The sequence below is a fragment of the Grammomys surdaster genome, unplaced genomic scaffold, assembly GCF_004785775.1.
Source record: "Grammomys surdaster isolate TR1022 unplaced genomic scaffold, NIH_TR_1.0 324, whole genome shotgun sequence".
Classification (NCBI taxonomy): Eukaryota; Metazoa; Chordata; class Mammalia; order Rodentia; family Muridae; genus Grammomys; species Grammomys surdaster.
Genome location: NW_021604743.1, coordinates 629,377 through 648,710, shown reverse-complemented (window position 1 = coordinate 648,710; position 19,334 = coordinate 629,377). Strand labels below are relative to the sequence as shown.

Here is a 19,334-nt window from a genome sequence, read left to right as displayed (position 1 = left end):
ACACACATTAAAGCCATGGCATAAGTGCAGCCACACACACACACATAAATAATACAGTGGTAAGTTTTGTGCTACATTCTTTTTACCATATTTAAAATACAGGGTTGCTGGGCATAAAACTTTATTTTTAAAAAAATGGCTAAAAATAGATAATAAGAACACACAGGTTTTTTACAACTGGGAGTTGGTTCTCTCCTTCAAATTTTATGTCAGTTCTGGGATCAAATTCACACTTGCATCATACTTGCATCTTTACTGCTCCTTCTGAGCTGTCCCTCCAGCTCTAAATAACAATACTTCATAAAATGTCGTGGGGAGATACCTTTATGGTCTTAGGGGGAAGTTTTAAAATATAAAAGGTACAAAAATGAAGATACTAGAATACTAAATTGGGATGGTCAATATTTAAAGGAAGTTGTTCATCAAAAATATAATACAGTGAGAAACTTAAAGGAGACATTATACAATATAACTTTCTTAGGTTTAAAATACAAAAATAGAATTGCTGTAAACCAACCAGTAAGAGAGTCAGGCCAGGTAGCATAGGTCTAGATTTGGGAAGGCAGTAGGATCTTATGTTCAAAGCCATCCTCAGCTATGTAATGAGTTTGAGAATAGCCTGGGCTACATGCAGTCCTGTCACAAGAGAGAGGGAGAGAGAGAAGGAGAGGAAAAGAAAGCAAACCAAGTAGAGAAAATAATCCCCTCTGGTTTCTAGCCTCCTAAACTGACTTCTCTTATCAGTGCTCAAAACAGTGGGAGCAGATATTTCAGAGAAGCACAAATGTCCTACAAATAAAGAAAAAGATCCCAGGCATTTTGGTTCTGAGGAAATCACAAGTTGAAATCACAGCACCATTTATTACCCACAGGCCTAGCAAATGTTGAAGTGTCTGGCAGTGACAAAGGTTGGCGAGAATGTGGAGTTTCAGGCACTCTTCCACGCAGCTGATGGGAAATTAGTGTAATCAATTTGTAGAGCAAACGAGTTGGCAATAGTTACCAAAATTGAAATGTACACAGCCATGCAAGCCAATAGTCCCAATCTTATGAAATTCTTAAATGTGGCCACCAAACATCATGAGATAGAAAACTTAGTAGCAACATTGTGATTGATAGAACCAAATGGAAACAAACCAAGTGTTCATCAGCAGTGCGTGACTATCTGAATTATAACAAACTATGCAGGAAAATTCCATTGGAAAGCAAAGAAAATCTGTGAATTGCAATAGATTAATTTTCACAATTTTGAGGTATGTATGTGTATGCATACGTATTTAGCCTCCGTAGGTTTTAAACATTGCTGAATGATATATCATTGTACACAATTGTAGAAATAATAAAGTAAGGAAATCATTAATACAAAATCCATGTCAGTGCCTATCAGGAGGTGTGAGGGGGACAAGGGAGGACCTACACGAACCTTCAAAGTGACTGTCATGTTGTTTCTTGTACAGAATACTAGATGGACATGATAACTTTTATAGCTTTATGGCTCTTAAAACCATATTACACACTTTATACCCTCTTGAACTTGATTTGTAACCAAGGATGACCTTAAACTTCTGATCCTCCTACTCATACCTTCTGAGTGCTGGGATTACAGGAATACCACCATAGTTTATGTGATACTGGGGTCAAACCAAGGGCTTTATGCATGGTAGACAAACATTCCACTAACCGAGCTATGTCCCTAGCCCTGTGCCTGTTTTGAGCCTTAAAATTGGATTCTATCTTTTTTGTTAGCATTCATTCATTTACTTGTGTGGGGGATGCAGAGGTTGTGGTATGTATGTGGCGGTCAAAGAACAACTGTGGGAGTCAGTCTCTTCTACTGTCTGCCCCCTGCATATCCAACACAGGTCTTCAGGCATGGTGGCCAGTACCTTGATCTGGCCTGTGCAAAATTGGATATACTTCTTAAGCCTTGGCTCAAAGCAGTATTTTTAAGAATACCATAGAACGCTGCTAAGATTATTAAGGATTACAAATGCAGATACTTATTTCATTAGTCATGCTATTATTTTAGTGTTTATTAAGCCTGTGATTTCATGGCTGTTAGTGTTCGGGATGGAGTTAAAGTAAATCTGTTTCTTCTAAACTACGTAAATTATTGGCTCAGGTAGTTCTTTGGTATAGCATCAAATCAAGAAATTACAGAGATTAGTTGTAAAGGTGAAATAAGCTACTGGATTTTTATTTCCACTTGTTGTTTTCTACTTGTAATTCACACAAAGACACACATAAAGCTGAAAATAATGCTAGAAAATTATGTTCAAGTCACATGTTCTGTCCTAAGAATAGGGTCTGTAAATGCAAAGGTGAATAAGAAATAACTGGTCCCTTCATACACAAGAGTCTAACAAAGACAGAAAAGGAATTCAACACTGTAACCTGGTCAGTATGAGGGTGGACATACACACAGGACCATGGGTAGCCTGGAGAGGCATCACTGACCAGTGGAGCACTGAGAAGATCTTCACAGAGGAAAGGTACTCCAGCACCTTAGGACACTTATGTAAGATGGTGAGAAAGGATTAGCCTGGATCAAGGCTTGTACTCAGGTCTCTAGACCTATGGGACATGTTATGCATTACTGTGCCCCTTGTAGGTGGGAGATAAGAGAGATGCAGGCTGGGAATGCATGTGTGCAGGTGAACATGGCAGCATTTCTTTACTGTTTTTTCCTCCCAAGACAGGCTTCTCTGTGTAGCCTTGGCTATCCTGTAGACCAGGCTGACTTCAAACTCAGAGATCTACCTGCCTTAACACTAACTCGGAGAGCTGGGATTAAAGGTGTGCACCACCACCACCTGGCTTCTTTAGCTCTTATATACAGATTGTCAGCCTGTGAGAGTCACTGAGTGAGAGGGTCTTGCTGTCTAGGAGCAGTGGTGGATTAGAGGTTAGAGTCTGTGTCACTTCATAGCTACTTGTTTTGCAAAGGAAAAGAAGTCGAGAGCAGCTGGGGGCAAGTTCAGAATTCCTGCTGGTGTTTGCTGTATGAAATTTGACTCTGCCTATATGGTCTCAATGGAAAACAGGTTTGTGTTTATGTGTTGTTAAAATACTAAAGCAAGCAGAATATTAAAGTTTAATGGTGATGAATACCTATAAGCCCAACATTTGAGGCTGAAGCAGCAAGACTGCAAGTTCCAGGCCAGTCTGAGCTCCATGGTGGGTACTGCCTAATAAATAATAAGTGGAAATGCAGTATTGATGAGACCCATGGCTGTGCACAAGCAGTGCTTTCTATCTAAAGTGTTGTGTTTGATAATAAATCGTATAGACAGCAGACTTAAATATTCCAACTTATGTTTTCATTAATATCCTGCCAAAATCTCAGACAGCAGTGTTACTTAAAGGGAATTGGTTGGATAGCATACAGTGTGTATAAAGAGAATCTCTGGGATTTTCAAAGGCTGTGGGTGTATATAACTCAGAAGCATCAAACTCTGGGTTTACTTGCCAGCTTTTAAAAAAAGAAATGCAGAAGGCAGCCTGAGTGGGGCTGTAGAATAGAGGGCTCTGGTCAATATAAAAGTGGACTTGACTCAGTGTGTGGACATTTTTTAAATGTAGTAAAATAGTTATTTACTATTTGAGTGAACAACCTTCCTTGAGAACTGGTGTTTCTGCTTTCCAGTGAAATTAGTAGAATTCCAACTTTTTTTAATTTTAACCTTGTAGTACATCATCGTTTATACTGACAGGTCTAATGCTGTTTATATAGGGACTTATATTTGTTTAAATCCATTTGCACAGATAGACCCTTAATGCCAGATGTTCTTCCTTACATTTTCCCCCTATTTCAAGGCAGGGACATATACAGCCCGGGCTGACATCTAATTCACTGGGTAGTTATAGATGACCTTGAACTCTTGATCCTGCTACCTCTACCTCCTAAGTGCTGGATTACAGGCTTGTACCATAATGCCTAGTCTGCCTTGGGAGTATTCTAGCATTTAGGGGTCTAGCTAGGCAGTTGATTTGCCAACACACACAATCTGTGTGCTCTTTGCATTGTTTTAGCCTTTTGGTATTGTACCCATCAAAAAAATTCCAGTAGAGAATCACCTAATATTTTACTTTAAATGACCCAGAAGCCTATGAAAATGGAATTCCCAATATGTGGAGATATCCAGAGGAAACTGAATATGTCTCTTTATCTCACAACTTGATGTTATAATGTTATGGTAGAAGAAAAGGAGGAACCATAGGAATGGAGAAGCCACAGAAGGCATTGAGAGCACTGCTGCTTCCTTTCTGCAAGGCCCGGTAACACTGACCAGCGTGAAATCTGATTGGTACTTGAAAAGATATTTCCCACACTCTCTGTCACCAAGCTCTTCTGAAAGGTCTCATTTCCTTATTTTCTCCTTTGATACAGAAATCCCCTGCAAAGAAGCTGAGCCATGCAATTAGTAAATCTTTGGGATGTGTACCCTCCAGAGAACCCCCACATCCTGTTTTTCCTGAACAACCAGAGAAACCACTTGACCTTGCACATATAGTGTAAGTATATACCTGCATGGGCCTTGCTGAATTGCGGCTTTCTGATGGGAACTCTAAGTTCAAGTGCTGATTTCTTTCAACCATCATAAATATCTGTGTGTACTGCTCTGCATTCCTCAAGCCAAAATGCCACAGCAGCCTCCAGAAACACGAGTACCCCAAAGAATGATAATGGTGGCATGGAATTGGGTTGTCTGCCACTGTTTGTGTGTCCTTCCCTCCCTTCACTGTGGCCGCCATGTCTCTGGCAACAACACACCCGAGCACTCAACTTAGATATTCACATGGCATGGGAATGAAAAGCTATTGCATTTTATCTGTTCAAATTTAAGGGCACAGAATGACAAGAGGCAGCCCCGTGCAGCAGCTTGTGATTGCTCTGTAGTATGCTGACCTCTCTTCAAGTTGTAAGCTGTTTCTTCTACATGTCGTCAGTTCACGTGAAGGTGAAGTAGATTTTTGTTGTATGGTATGATGTCAAATCATACACACGCAAGCACACACACACACATGAACATGTACACACACGTGCACACACACACACCAGTCTCCATTTAAACAATAACTTGTTTCCAAATTCCTTTTTTTAGAGCGGGGTCTAATACATCATTTCCCTTATGGCCTGTTGTTTGTGCTATCATTGTCAGAATTAAAATTTCCAGAGTTCAGTGCTCACATCACATACACAAACTCTGGGCTCAACCTTTGGTCTGCATAAATAGGAAAAAGGTTGTTTCCAAATGTACACAGGTTGATTTATGGGATCTTTATTCTGTTCTTTGGCCAGATTGGCTATCCCTTTGCTAAAATCACCTCAATTACCATAAAGACTTAGTGATATTTTTCAGGAGTGTCTTCTCTGTCTTATTCTTTCCAGTTCCTTACGTATTTTAGGATCAGCTTATTGGGTTCATGAAATTTTTTTGGGTCTTTACTGATTTATTGAACCCAAAGATCAAATTGGAGAGAACTGAAATTTTTATAATACTAAATGTTCTATTTCACAAACATGTTCTCCTCACATTCACTTAAATGTCTTTTAATGTCTTTAAATAAAGTTTATAATTTGGAGCTAGAAAAGGGGATCCATTTGTTAGATTGGTTTCTTTGCTGTGTTTTGTTTTTTGAGACAGCATCTTACTACATAGTCCAACCTGACCTCGAGCTCTCTTTTAGCCCAGGATAGCCTTAGCTTTCTGAGTACAGGTAATGGAGTATACACCTGACTAGATTGCCTCCTATGGAATCGACATATTTTGTTGCAGTTACCAATAGTGACTGTTTTCCTACAAAATTCTCAAGACATATTTAGTATTTCATAGAACACTCCTGCTTTAAGTGTATAATTCCTGTGAATTTGGGGACTGTCTTATCATGCCAGTGGGCTCCTTTTTGGACTATGTTTCTTAGCTGTTGGTTGTAGTGTATGGAAATATTATTGGCTTTTGCGTTTCAGTGTACTGTGTACTTTCCTTTCTTAACATACTCATTGCTTCTAACAATTTGTATTCAATTTATTTAGAATTTTCTCTAAATAATTTTATAATATACAAATGATGGTGACTATGTTTCTTTCCTCCTTTTAGACTTTCAGAATTAATTGTGCTTTTTAGGGAGCAAAAGGTTTTACTGTGATGACTGTAATCCCTCATACGATACTGAGTAGAAGGCATTCTTGTGTTATAGTAATCTCAAAGAGAATACTTGTAGCTGTCATGTAGTAGAGATGAATTTGGTTTTATCGATTTAATCAAGTTAATCAGCTTCCTTTTTATTTCTGTTTTCAAAGAATGCTTTATTTTAGTAATAAACACATGCAAAGTTTTATCGGATTTTTATATTTTGAGATGATTGTATGATTTTATTTTTCCTCATTAATTGATGTAGTGAGTTATATTAGTTGGGGTTATCTGTGTGTTTATGATGCGAGGGATTAAGTCCAGAGCCTCCCACATATGAGGCAAGCGCTCTGCCACTGGGCTACATTCCCAGGCCTATTTTTAAAAGTCACTCTTTCCTTCCTGGAACAATCCTAAGCTGGTTATCCAAAGCACAGTTGAATTTTGCCTGGTAATATTTTGTTAGGGTTTGGCACTATTTACAAGTGAATTTGGACTTTAATTTTTCTCATTTTTTTCTCTCTGTTTTTCTAATAAGTAAGAAAGACTTTAAGACAAAACAGCATTACTATATAGCCAAATTTCAGAGTGTGTGCATATTTAAAAAACATTTTTAAATGGTATATGTATGTGTCTTATCGGTGGTGTATGAGTGTATGTATGGAGACACATGCACATGTATGTACATGACTATGGAGGGTGGAGGTCAGTGCTGAATGTCTTTCTCAGTCGATTCTCACTTTATTAAGTTTTAAAACACGGTCTCTCACCCGGGAGCGCATCTGTTTAGCTAGACTAACTAGCCAGTGAGCTTCAGTGATCCACCTGTCTCTTCTCCTGTCTCCACCACCACTAGAGTCACAAATGTGAGCTGCCACACCCAGATTTTTACATGAGTACTGGGGATCCAACCTCAGGTTCTCATGTGTACATAGCAAGTGATTTCCAACGTGGCCATTTCCCTTGCCCCTAATGTGTTTTATAAGAGAAAACTGGAGCTGGAAAGATGGCTCAGTTGCTAATGTGCTTATTCTGCAAACATGTGGACCTGAGTTTGAGTTCCAGAAACCATGTGAAAACACTGAGCATGATGGCACACACCTGAAATCATGTGCTGGCGAGGTCAAGCCAGGTGGATCCCTGGGGCTCACTAACCAGCCTAACTGGCAAGCTCCAGGCCCTATTCAGAGACCCTGTCTCAGACAACAATACACACTATTGATGCTAGACCTCTGCATGACATAAACACACATACACAAACATACACCCAAATAATCATTTCAGTAACAATTTTTTTTAAAAAAAATTACTCAGATATCAACTCAAAGTAGGAGCTCTTGAAGAGCCAAAATAGCTCAGCAAGTGAAGGTATTTGCCACTAAACCTGACAACCTGAGTTTGATTCCTGATTCCACCATGGTGGAAGCAGAGAGCCAGGTCTTATAAGTTGTCCTTTGCCCTCCACATATATGACCTGCACATATGCATCTCTTTCTCATCTCCTCCCCTACACCCCCATAAGTAAATAAATCATTCTGTATCTGCACTTCTGTCGAAATGAATGACAAATATAGTATGAGAATATTTCACAGGTTGCTGGGCTGTGGTGGCGCACGCCTTTAATCCCTGCACTTGGGAGGCAGAGGCAGGCGGATTTCTGAGTTCGAGGCCAGCCTGGTCTACAGAGTGAGTTCCAGGACAGCCAGGGCCACACAGAGAAACCCTGTCTCGGAAAAAAAAAAAAAATATTTCGCAGGTAGACTTTAAGACCTCTTCTGGCTGGGGCAGTGGTGCCACACACCTTTGATCCCTGCACCCAGGAGGCAGAGGCAGGTGGCTCTTTGAGCTCAAGACCAGCCTGGTCTACAGAGTGAGTTCCAGGACAGCCAGGGATACACAGAGACACCCTGTCTTGAAAATACAACACAAAACAAAACAACAAAAGACCTCTTTCTATTCTAATGCACTCTTATTTAGCTTCCTAGAATTAAAGTAATTAGTAGATGGTTTTACAAAGAATGTCAGTATCAAAGAAAACTTCAAAAAGGCTAAAAGAGATTGATAGTTGTTGCTGAAGTGGATTTGTGTTCTCAGAAGTCAGATTTCACAGTCACTAAATCTAGTCACGAGTGCGTGCAGTCCACATGGAAACACTGAGCACCGTGTGAGGCTGGTCTTTTACATAATGTTCAGGAACTCTTGCTTCCTGGCCTCTCTATCTCTGTCAGCCTCCTGCACTGTCTGTGGTAGCTCCTCATCAGTCACATTCTTGCTGATGCACTTCATATTTATAAATGGAACCTTCCGGAGGTCATCAGCATTAGAGCAGGAGAGCATTCAGGGCTTCCTTCTTTCTTTCTCAAGACATTTTCTGAGTCATCTCTGTCAAGCAGTCACCAAAGTTGACTTTTCCTGTCCTTTATCCATTTTGTTTATCATTATCTCAACTTCTTCTTTCTTGGGTTCAAAGACCAAGGTTCTTATCAACTTCTTTAGTGCCCCTGAAACTAGAGTTACAGATACTTGTGAGCCAGCATGAGGGTACTGGGTATCAAACCCTGGTCCTTTGCAAAAGAGCACCGTGTGCTCTTACCCTCTGAGCCATTTCTCCAGCTGTGGTCACTGAATTCTGTTCTCTTCCTAATGTGGCCATTTGAATTCATTCTCTTCTTCTATTTTCACCATCGCTTGTCCCTGTTATCCATTCATTCTGACAGGCACATGCCTAGTCAGTTGGGGCTGCCAGAATCCGGCTTTTGCCTAGAATCTCTGGTTACAGTAGAACTTTTACAGAGGGACTAGTATACCCTGACCATTTATCCAAACTTCAAAAATATGTGATCTGTATGAGCATATCAAGCATACGCAGAAGATAGGCGACAGACAAACTCTTCAGGAAACAAAAGGGAAAGGACTCTTTGCCTAATTTGACGTGTCAATTCATAATTGAATTTTAGTTTTATACCATCTACCTGGTGTCAGATTATATACTTACTTATTTTGTTGTGTGTGTGTGTGTGGGAGGGTTGTGTGTGCGAGCACATGCTATTCTTAGGCTATGTGCAGGTCAGACAATAACTTTTGGGAGTCACTTCTCTCCTTGCGCCATTTGCTTCCCAGGGCAGGCCATCTCACCAACAGATAAATGCCTTTTAAAGTTGTCTGAAATTGTACTTGAAAGAATAGCATCCTTGTGTTAAGTATTCTTCAGCTGTGTGCCTTTGGCATTCTTTGAACTAAATACCAAGGGGCTTAGGGATTTCTTTAGCTCTCCTGAGAATTTCTTGATGAACCAGTTTCATGGTTTCTGATCAGTTTCACAATTGTTCCATTGTGTTCAGAATAACCATCCTATTTACTTTGAATCTTTGGAAAATAGTGTCTCATATTTGGCCTAATATGCAAACTAAATCTGTAACAAGATGTCTTTACCTTATGGTCTGTCTTTATCTTGGTGCCAAGCTAGGAAATGCACTCATGAAAAATGACATTTATAATGAAGCCAAAGATGACTAGGGATTACTGTGGAGGGCGGGGTGTCCTGGCAGAAAATGGCGTTAGAACCGGAGCCCTGGTGCTCCAGAGTGGGAGCCAACGAGGCATGGCTGCTGCTACACATTGATGGTCATGGTCCTGAATTGAAGATGTGCAGATATCTTATATGTGCCTTATCAAGTTTTCCGTTAAAAAAAAATTTAACGATAAAAAACAAAAGCCCCACTGTCTGTCATGCTGAGATAAGAAGCAGGACTAGAATGAAAGAGAAGAGAGAGGCCAGCTAGAAAAGTGTCAGTCACGCACCAGGTGAGACGCCGCAGTGCTGTGCACTGTGCAGTTATGGAGGTAGATGCAATGAAGACAGTAGATGCCTTAAGTTTAAGGCTGGAAAGATGGCTCAGTACCAGAATTCAGATTCCCCAATCCCACATAAAAGCCAGGCATGCATAGCAGCTACCTATAATCTCAGCATCCAGGAGACAGACAGGATGCCCAGGGCAAGGTGGCTACATAGACTAGCTGAATTGGTGAGTTCTCAGTTCAGCAAGGAACCATGTCTCAACAAGTAAAGAGTGACCAAGGAAGACACCTGACGTCAACTTTGGGGCTCCATACACACACACACACACACACACACACACACACACACACGTATACCCATACACATAGGAACACATGCAAACATATACACACATGTGCTCATGTAAATACAGTTAGCTGGATGTGGTGATTCACACCTTCAACCCTAGCACTTTGAATCTGACAGAAGGATTGCTGTGAGTTCCAGACCAGCCCGAGCCATAGAGTGAGACTCTATTAAAACAAAGCAAAACCCTAAACTTAGCAATATTACATAGCAAGAAATAAAATTAAAACTCTAAAGTTGAGGATCAATGCTGATTCAGATGGGAAATGTGCTTGCCACCAAGCCTGATGACTGAGTTTGGCTCTCAGAACCAACATAGTGAAAGGAGAGAACTGAATGCAAAGTTGTCTGTGTATATGTGTGTGTATGTGTGTATATGTGTGTGCATGCACACATGATAAATTAATTTACAAAAAACAAAGAAAGAGAGTGAACAGATGGGTCATTAGGTAAAGGCATTTGAACTTTGATAACCTAAGTTTGGTACTCGGAACCCACATGGTGGAAGTTCTCCTTCCAAGTTTCTTCTAACCTTCACTTTGTGTGCCATGCTGTGCTCCCCCCACCCTACAAAATATAATAAAAATTAACAAAAAACTGTCCAAGGTTGATATGGTAGCTCATGCCTGTAATACTAGCACTTAGAAAGTTGAGGCAGGAGGACTGCTGTGAGTTCCAGGGCAGTTTGGTTATAGTTGTCATTTAGAAGGTGTATGTAAGGCTCAGTGGAGAGGTAGAAGCAGAAAAACGCTGAGAGTTCAAGCTCAGCCTGATGTACACAGTGAATCCCAAGTCAGTCAGGACTACCTAGTGAGGACCCTGGCTTTAAGAAGAAGAGGAGGAGGAGGAAGTGGTAGTAACAGTAATAGTCGGTAGTGGCACACACCAACACTGGGGAAGCAGAGGCAGGTGAGTTCAAGGCCAGCCTGCCTCTACAGAGCAAGTTCCAGAACAGCAAGGCTCTGTTACACAGAGAATCCTTGTCTAAAAAAAAAAAAAAGTATGTGTGGGGATTCTCTGGAAACATTAAAAAGTAGAAAATTGTTAAGAAAAGGCAGCTACTGTGTGTGTATATGTGTCTGAATACACACACATATACACACATACAGAAGTACACACACTATATACACAACAAGCACCCAAAATCTTATGTTTTACCACTGTTGCATAACAATTAATAATAGGTGTAGTGGCATACTTCTGAAATTCCAGCACTTAGGAAGTAAAGGCGGGAGGATCAGAGGTTTCACTTAGCCTTACCCAGCCAAGGTGGCATAAGACTCCATCTCAAAAAATAAACAAGTAAAAATTTAAAATTGTGGTAGGAATTTGGGGTAGAAATTTAAGCTAATGATGAAATAAAGTATATTTGACTGTTTCGTTGTTAGAAACATAGAGTCAGGATTCGTTCAGATCCACTGACTTGAAGGTCAGATGTTGGTACTGGGGACTCCCAGTGGTCTAGCTTTTTGCTTATTTAACCTTCACAGCAACCCTTATGGCGTATCTATCACCAGCCTGTTGAAAAGCCAATACAATCTCGGTGAGGTTGAGTGACAGGAACAAAAGCAAGGGCTTGTGTCCAGATCCCACCTTCTTCTCAGTCTTCTCTCGGTCTTCTGCTTCCTGCAGGGCTAAGAAGCCTTTAGGGCAGAGGCAGTCAACAATTAAAGTGTAGTGTGAACCAATGGCAAGTTTCACAATCTAGGGGGAATCTTTGTGACCTGATTGGTTGAACCATAGAAGGCAGCGGTGGAATGTCTCCCAAGGAAAGAAAAGACCTCAGTTCACATTCTTGAGGTTGGTAGTAATCAGTCACTCAATTACCTAGGATACTGTTTAAGGACAATGTATATGAAACAGTTTGTAAGCAGTTAGGATTCCATAAATAACTTAGAACTTTCAAGTCCATTCTTCAAGGAAGTTGTATTATAGCACAAAAAATGTGTGCTCCAAAAGGCTTCGGCTTCCTCTCTGCTGACTAGATGTGTAAGTAGCTCCCGGAGCATTTAAATGTATTGAAGAATAGATGAATGAGTGACACAGTACATATCTCTTTTATGTTTTTGTTTTCTCCTTAGTCTCAGTGTCTCCATTCTCTTAATGGCCATGTCCCTACACCTTCCAAAAGCTGCCACTAGATGGCAGCCATAATTCCTTATGTCCTTTTAGGGGAGGTTGAGACTATCAAGTAAACAAGGTTTCTAGAATCTCAGGGCTTGTATTCAAAACAAAACTAATTAATTAGTCTATCAGCACTCTAGCAACTTTTCTTCTAAGTCTCTGAAAAAAAAATTCGTCTGTCTTTTGGTCAAAACATTTTCAACCAACTTGCAGCTCTTGATGTCTTTGATAAACCTGCTGTTGTAGTTCAGGCAATTTGTTCTTGCTAAGGGTCTAATTATCTAACCACAGAACCCTTAAACCTGATTTCTCTAATTAGAGGTTACTTACAGTTTCACTTCAGTTTGTGGCTGTTTATTTTTGACAGAGAGCAAACCTAACTGACATTGCTTCATGTCTATATTATTTTCATATTCTGACAAAAAGAGAAGGGCCACATCCCTCTACTGTAACTAGAAGTCACTGAGTTTGTAACCGAGCTGCCACACTGCAGCCCACAAGTGGAAGTCAGCCGACAGTCCACTATCTAGGATTGATCTTATTTTTAGATCATTAAGATAATTTGGAGGAGGTAGTGTATTTACACATGTATATGCATATGAAGGCAAGAGGTCAGGGTTAGGTATGTGTTTTTAATTACTCTCTACCTTGTTCTATTTTATTACATTTATTTATTTTGTGTATAAGGCGAATGTGTGCACATGCTAGCCACAGAGAGTCTTTGGAGGTCAGAGGAAAACTTATGAGAGCTGATTCAATCTACTGTGTGGGTACTGGTTATCGAACAGGCCATCAGGCTTGGCAACAAGTGTCTTCACCCTCTGAAACCTCTCTCCAGCCTTCTACCTTATTTTTTGAGACAAGGTTGCTCTTGGAACCTGGAACATGCTAATTTACCCAACAAGCTTTAGGGATCCTCCTGTCTCTGCCTCCCAGACTTGGCAGGTGTGCACCACCACTCATGGCTGCTTACATGGATTCAGCAGCTATTGTGTCAACTGAGCCATCTCGACAGCCCTTAATGATAAGCCACAGTTTGTCTTTAGATTAATTAAATTCAAAAAATTAAATGTTATTAAATTATTTATAAAATAAAGATAAGTTTTAATAAAAAGTATAATAAGTCATGCCTGTAATCCAGGCACTGTGGAGCCTAAGTCAGGAGGATTGCTCAGTGACTGAAACTATTCTTGGTGAGGTAGGCTATCATGAGGCATGCAGACATGCAGAAGTCAGGCTGATGTTGGGTATCTTCCTCAGCTGTTCTTCACTCTGTTTATTGAGGCAAGGTCTCTTGCTGAACCGGAAACTTTTCAATTCTGGTTGCTTAGCTTGCTAGCTTATTCCAGGGATCCACTGACTTCATCTTCCAAACACTGGGATTACAGGTGAACCATCATATACCCTCTTGGGTTTTTTGTGTGTTGTTGGGGTTGTTTTTTTTTTTTTTTTTTTTTTTTTTGAGTTCTGGGGTTTTAACTCTAATCCTCATGCTTACATGGCAAGTATTTTTTGTAGCCAGCCATCGCCCTATCCCTATAATCTTCCTAAGCCTCTGATCGTATAGTCTTTACCTGTCAAGTACTGGGATTGTAGGCATGGACCACTGTACCTAGTTTGTGTAGTTCTGGGAATCAGCCTAGTGCATCATCCATCCTAGGCAAGCACTCAGCAACACCCCCTCCCCTTTCTCTCTCTCTTAGACCAGGTTTTAATTGAACCTGGAGCTCATTGAAGCCCAGCTAGACCAGTAAACTCCAGGGTCTGCCTGTCTTTTTGTCCATCCCTAGCACTGAGGTTACAGAAATGCTGTCTGTCATGCTCAGCTTTTACAGGAGGGCTGGGAATCTAAGTTCCTCATGCTTGCAGAGCAAGCACTTTCCCCAGTTCTCTCTTCTTCCTCTTCCTCCTTTTCTCCTCTTCCTCCTCTTTTTAAAATTGTATTAAAAACCCATAAAATTGGGCTAGGGAGATACCTGAGTGGTTAAGAGAACTGGTTGGTCTTCCAGAGGACCTGAGCTTAATTCCCAGCACATGCATGGAGCCTCATGACTGTCTCTCTCAGGGGATCCAAAGCCTTCGGTTGGTCTCTATGAGTACTCCACACCCATGGTGCACAGGCATACATATAAGCAAACACCATTCACAGAAAATAAGATAAAAAAACACACAAACACACAAAACACACAAAAGTTATCATCTTAACAAATTTGAAGTCTATACATCATAAGTAAGTAATATTTTCATACCATAAAATTTGCTCATTGTGGCAAGTTACATCACTTTTACTAAATCTGTAGCATTTGTAACCATCACTACCATCTGGCTTTAGATATTTCCATCATCCAAAGAAGTTTCTATTGTTTATTATAAATTGGAGCTTATAGCTCCAGCCCTGTCTTAGTTACTTTTCTATTGCTGCAAAGAGATACCATAATCAAGGAAGCTTACAGAAGAAATCGCTTACTAGAGTTTGCAACTCATGAGGATTAGATTCATACCATCATGGCAGACAGCGGACAAAGAAGGCATAGGGCTGGAGCAGTAGCTGAGAGCTCACACCTCATATACAAGCACACAGCAGAGAGAGGCAACAGCTAGCTGGGCTTTGAAACCTCAGAGCCCACCCTAAGTAGCACACCTCCTCCAGGAAGGTCACATCTCTTACTCCTTCCTGAACAGCTCCACCCGCTGGGAACCAAGCATTCAAACACAGGAGCCTATGGAGCTGTTCTCATGCAAACTACCACAAGCCCCAAGACAACTACCAGTCTGCAGAGGTCCTCTTACCCACTAAGGATACATCTAAGTCCTCAGTGGGTGTCAGAAACTGCAGATTGTACTGAAGCACTTATATGTATGTGTGCCTGTGCATGCGTGTGTGTGTGTGTGTGTGTGTGTGTGAATATACATTTAACATGTATATTTGTATGTATACTTAAGGACTGGGGAGATAGCTCGATGGATAAAGCACTTATTGGATTCTCAGAACTCAAATAAAAACCTTCAGACAGTAGCAGAAGTGTCTATCTATAGTCTCAGCATACTCTAACCAAGAGACAGATGGAGACATGGCTGGAAGATTGTGGGCCAGCCAGCTTAATACATGCTGTGGTGACCATGCTTACACACATGCTAAAAACACCTATATTTAAAACCGTTCTTTTTAGGTGGGAGAAATATGGGGAAAGGGAGGAGAATAGGGTGTGTGTGGGAGGAGGCATGTTCAACATACAATATATACCTATAAGACAAAGAAATTGAAGATTCCTTTTTTTTTTAGTATTTTATCAGTTGCAGGCAGAGGACATCTGCACAGAGTTGCTCCTCTACCTTCACAGCTACTTCATTTCTGGAAATAAAATTTGAGTTGTCAAGTTTATAACAGCTTAACCTCTTCAACCTGGAAAAATGTTTTATTAAAAATTTAAAATATATTAAAAGAACTATTCTTTTTGGGTATTGTTTGGCTTGCCTGTCAGAAACCTGAAAACCTGAGTCTTCTTGAAAGGATTGCCCTTGAAAACCTTAGCGTCCAATTATCCTCTTAGTAAAGTTCCTAGGAACCTTCGCTACTTGCAAACCAGATAAGACTACAAACTGGTGTGAATAAGAAGTAAAAGAAAGCATGGTAAACTCCCTCGAAGAGTTTTAGTTGTCAAATATAAAATATGTATAACTATTACCTTTATTTTTTTAATAGTAGGAATAGGTTAAAAATGGAAAATATTACAATTAGATTTTTTTTTCTTTTTTGGAAAAAAAAAAACCTGGAAAGTAACTTGCAGAAAACTTAAGGAGAAAGCAAATCAAACTTCTATGAACTGGAAAGAAACAACAACAAACCAACTAAAAACCTCAGTGAGAAAAAATAAGTATCAGACTAGATGTCTAATCTGGTCAGGAAGAAAATTACCAAACTGACAGATAAATCTGGAATATTAGAATATAGAATGCTGAGAGAGAGAGATGAAGACAAAGATGAAATTCTGGCATCCAGGTTAAAGAAAGTCAGTTGAGAATTAGCCTTCCAGAAGCACAAAATAAAGATAGCAGCAGAACAATGGCAAGTCTCAGCACACTCCTGTTGTTTTCAAAGACAGGCTGGGGCATACTGAAGAGTTCCCCTGGAGGTCTGTAATTGTAACCCCAGCTTTGAAGAGGCTGAGCAGGATTACTGCGTGGTCAAGGCCATCCTTGACTATGTAGCAATGCCCTCTAAAGAATGTGACTTGAGGTCAGCCTTTAACTATCCTGTATGCACACACGGGCACGCTCACACACGTGTACCCACATATATAGGAACACACACAGTTTTGGGGCTAGGGAGATGCCTCTATCAGTAAATCACTTGGTGTGCAGCGAGTGCAAAGACTTGGGTTTGGTCCCAAGGACCCACATAAAAAAGCCAGGCTTTGTAGCTTGTGCTTATAATCCTAGCATTGGGGAGGTAGAGCCAATCAGATCACTGGGGTTCACTGGCTCCTTGGGAATCCCAGGCCAGTGAGAAGACTAACTTGACTGTAAGCCTCACGTCAGATTTCTAGTTGAGGTAGACAGTGAAGCAAATCCACAGGAAAAGATACTGACAGCACCTCACGTTTACCATCTTTTAAGGAAAACCACATTGTAAACTTCCTCTCTCTGCACACTGCAGTGCCCTTCAGCTCCCTATAAGTGTGTCTATGTAATTTTCCCCCCAATAGAAAAGACAAATGTGGACAGTGAAGACCTTGAGTATAGTGTTGCTGCTAGATGAATTCTCCTCTGGGTCCTGTAGGCAACAACAACACGTATATGTGTGCCTGAACTCTGACCTAACACTTGGCAGGGGGCGGGGGAGCTCTGAACATTTGTTATGTTTTGTGGTGCTAAGAATCAAAAGAACATTTGAACAGATATCAAACTGGCCTTCTTGAAATAAGTTTAAGTCTGAAATCATGTTTTATGTGTCATCCAGCTTTGACCCTTTGGATGTGCAGTTAGCTTTTCCACACTCCTTGTTTTTCTATCAGAAACCACTCGCTCAGCTCTGTAGCAAAAGGCTGCTATGGCATTGATAAGAGAAACAATCATTCCATCCACAAGTCACGTCAGGGAGTTTTTCACCTTAAAACTTTGGAGTTCTCTAACTCATGAACAAGAGACATCTTTCTATTTATTTAGGTTGTCTTTAATTCCTACGGTGTGTTTTAAAGTTTTAAGAATGCAGGTCTTACACTTTGGTTATGTTTATCACGGGTATTTTATTATTTTGGTGCTATTGTAAATGAATTTGTTTTTCTAAATTTTATTTTCAGATTGTTCACTGTTAATATTTGGAAATACAATTGATGTTTTTGTTCATTGATCTTGCATCCTGCAGCTGCACTGAGCTCAGCTCCAACAGTCCTCTGTGTGAGCTCTTGAAGGTTTTCCACATGTGAGATCATGTCATTTCAAGTGGTTTTATTTCTTCATACTCCACATGTCTTATTTCTTTTTCTTATCTAATTGTATGGTGCAGCTGTGTGCGTTTATCTGTCTCTGTTTTTAAGATAGGTTCTCACTGTGTATCCCAGGTTGATCTCAAACTTGATCCTCCTGCCATAGCCTCCTGAGTTCTGGAATTATGGCTGTGGTACTCTGTCTCCTGGGGATGACATGCCTTTATCATCTTGAAATTAGAGCAGATGTGATTACTTCCTGAGACCTCCCACGAGATAAGGCCTCTTACCTTCCTAGGAGAAAGTTGATGACATCAGTGCCTTACCTGAGAGTCCAGGCGCTGACCCCATCACACTTCATATAATCTGGCCCCAGCTGCACAGCAGTTTTGGGGAGTGCTAAAGTATGCTGGGATCAGGGTTTTGGGAATGCAGTTTCCTAAAAGTCACCCATGCTTCTGCAAGTAATTCCGGTAAATCCATGTTCACCTAGACATGTACCTTCCTTTGGTCACCTGTCTAGGGTGACTGTTTTCTGTGCATTTCTCATGGAAAAGTCACACAACACTGCTGTGTAACACTGCACTAGCCACAAGAACGGTTTAGCAGGCATAGTTGGCCAGTTGTGTTGGCACATATGCACAGTGATGCTGATTCCAGGGGTTCAGGTATTCTCGGAAAGTTTTATTTAATCATCATGACTTCTCCCACTCTGGAATTTTTGCCTTCTCAAAGTGTCCTGCCTGATACCCTTCTAGCCCCTGTCTAGACACTTACCTCATTAAAATTCAGTTCAGGTGAGCCTTTTCGCTTCTTGGCATTTTACAGTTTTAGCTGAGATGTTGTTTGAAGTCAGAATGTTAAGTAGAATCATAAAAATATCAGATATAAAAGAGACTTATTCATTATTACATAGATTTATTGTGGTTGCTGAAGTTTAAGGCAGGGTCTCTTGTAGCCTGAGCTGGCCTTTAAACCTCTGTGGAGCCAAGGATGACCATGAGCTCCTTGATCCTTCCTTCTGAATTTGCAAGATTGTAGGTGTGTTCTACCCTGCCTGGCTGAACAGGTATTTCTTGAGCTTCTGCCATGTTACAATCATGGTTTTAAGTATGCAGTGTGAATGAGACAAATACAGAGGTGAAACAAGTCCTAAGGGTCCTGCCCTCACAAGCCAGCAAGATGACTCAGTGGGTAAATGTGCTAGCCTCCAAGACTGGGGACCCAGACTCAATCCCTGGGGCCCACATGGTGGCAGGTGAGAGCAGACTCCAGCAAGTGACAACTCCACCCATCCATGTGCCGTGGTGGATGCTAGTGCACACACACTAAAACCACAAATAAATATGACAAGGTTTACAAATTCTGGAGTGAAAACAGTCCATAAATAAAACAAAACACTAGTTATATGTAATTGTAAATGGTACTAAGTAGTAAAAAAGAAACATCTGGATATTAAGAGAGACTGCAGCAGGAACTTCTCATTTAAATTTCATAGTTAGGAAA

The 19,334-nt window shown here is 40.6% G+C and overlaps 1 protein-coding gene across 3 annotated transcripts in view; it reads left to right on the top strand.

Moving 5' to 3' along the window:
- Dtnb (dystrobrevin beta) overlaps positions 1-19,334 on the top strand; it is a 204,225-nt gene that overhangs the window by 102,104 nt on the left and 82,787 nt on the right. For all 3 annotated transcript variants that reach the window (XM_028778099.1, XM_028778098.1, XM_028778097.1), the window contains exon 9: positions 4,391-4,515. In XM_028778099.1, coding sequence (XP_028633932.1) covers positions 4,391-4,515 — 125 coding nt within the window. The remainder of the gene's footprint in view (positions 1-4,390; positions 4,516-19,334) is intronic.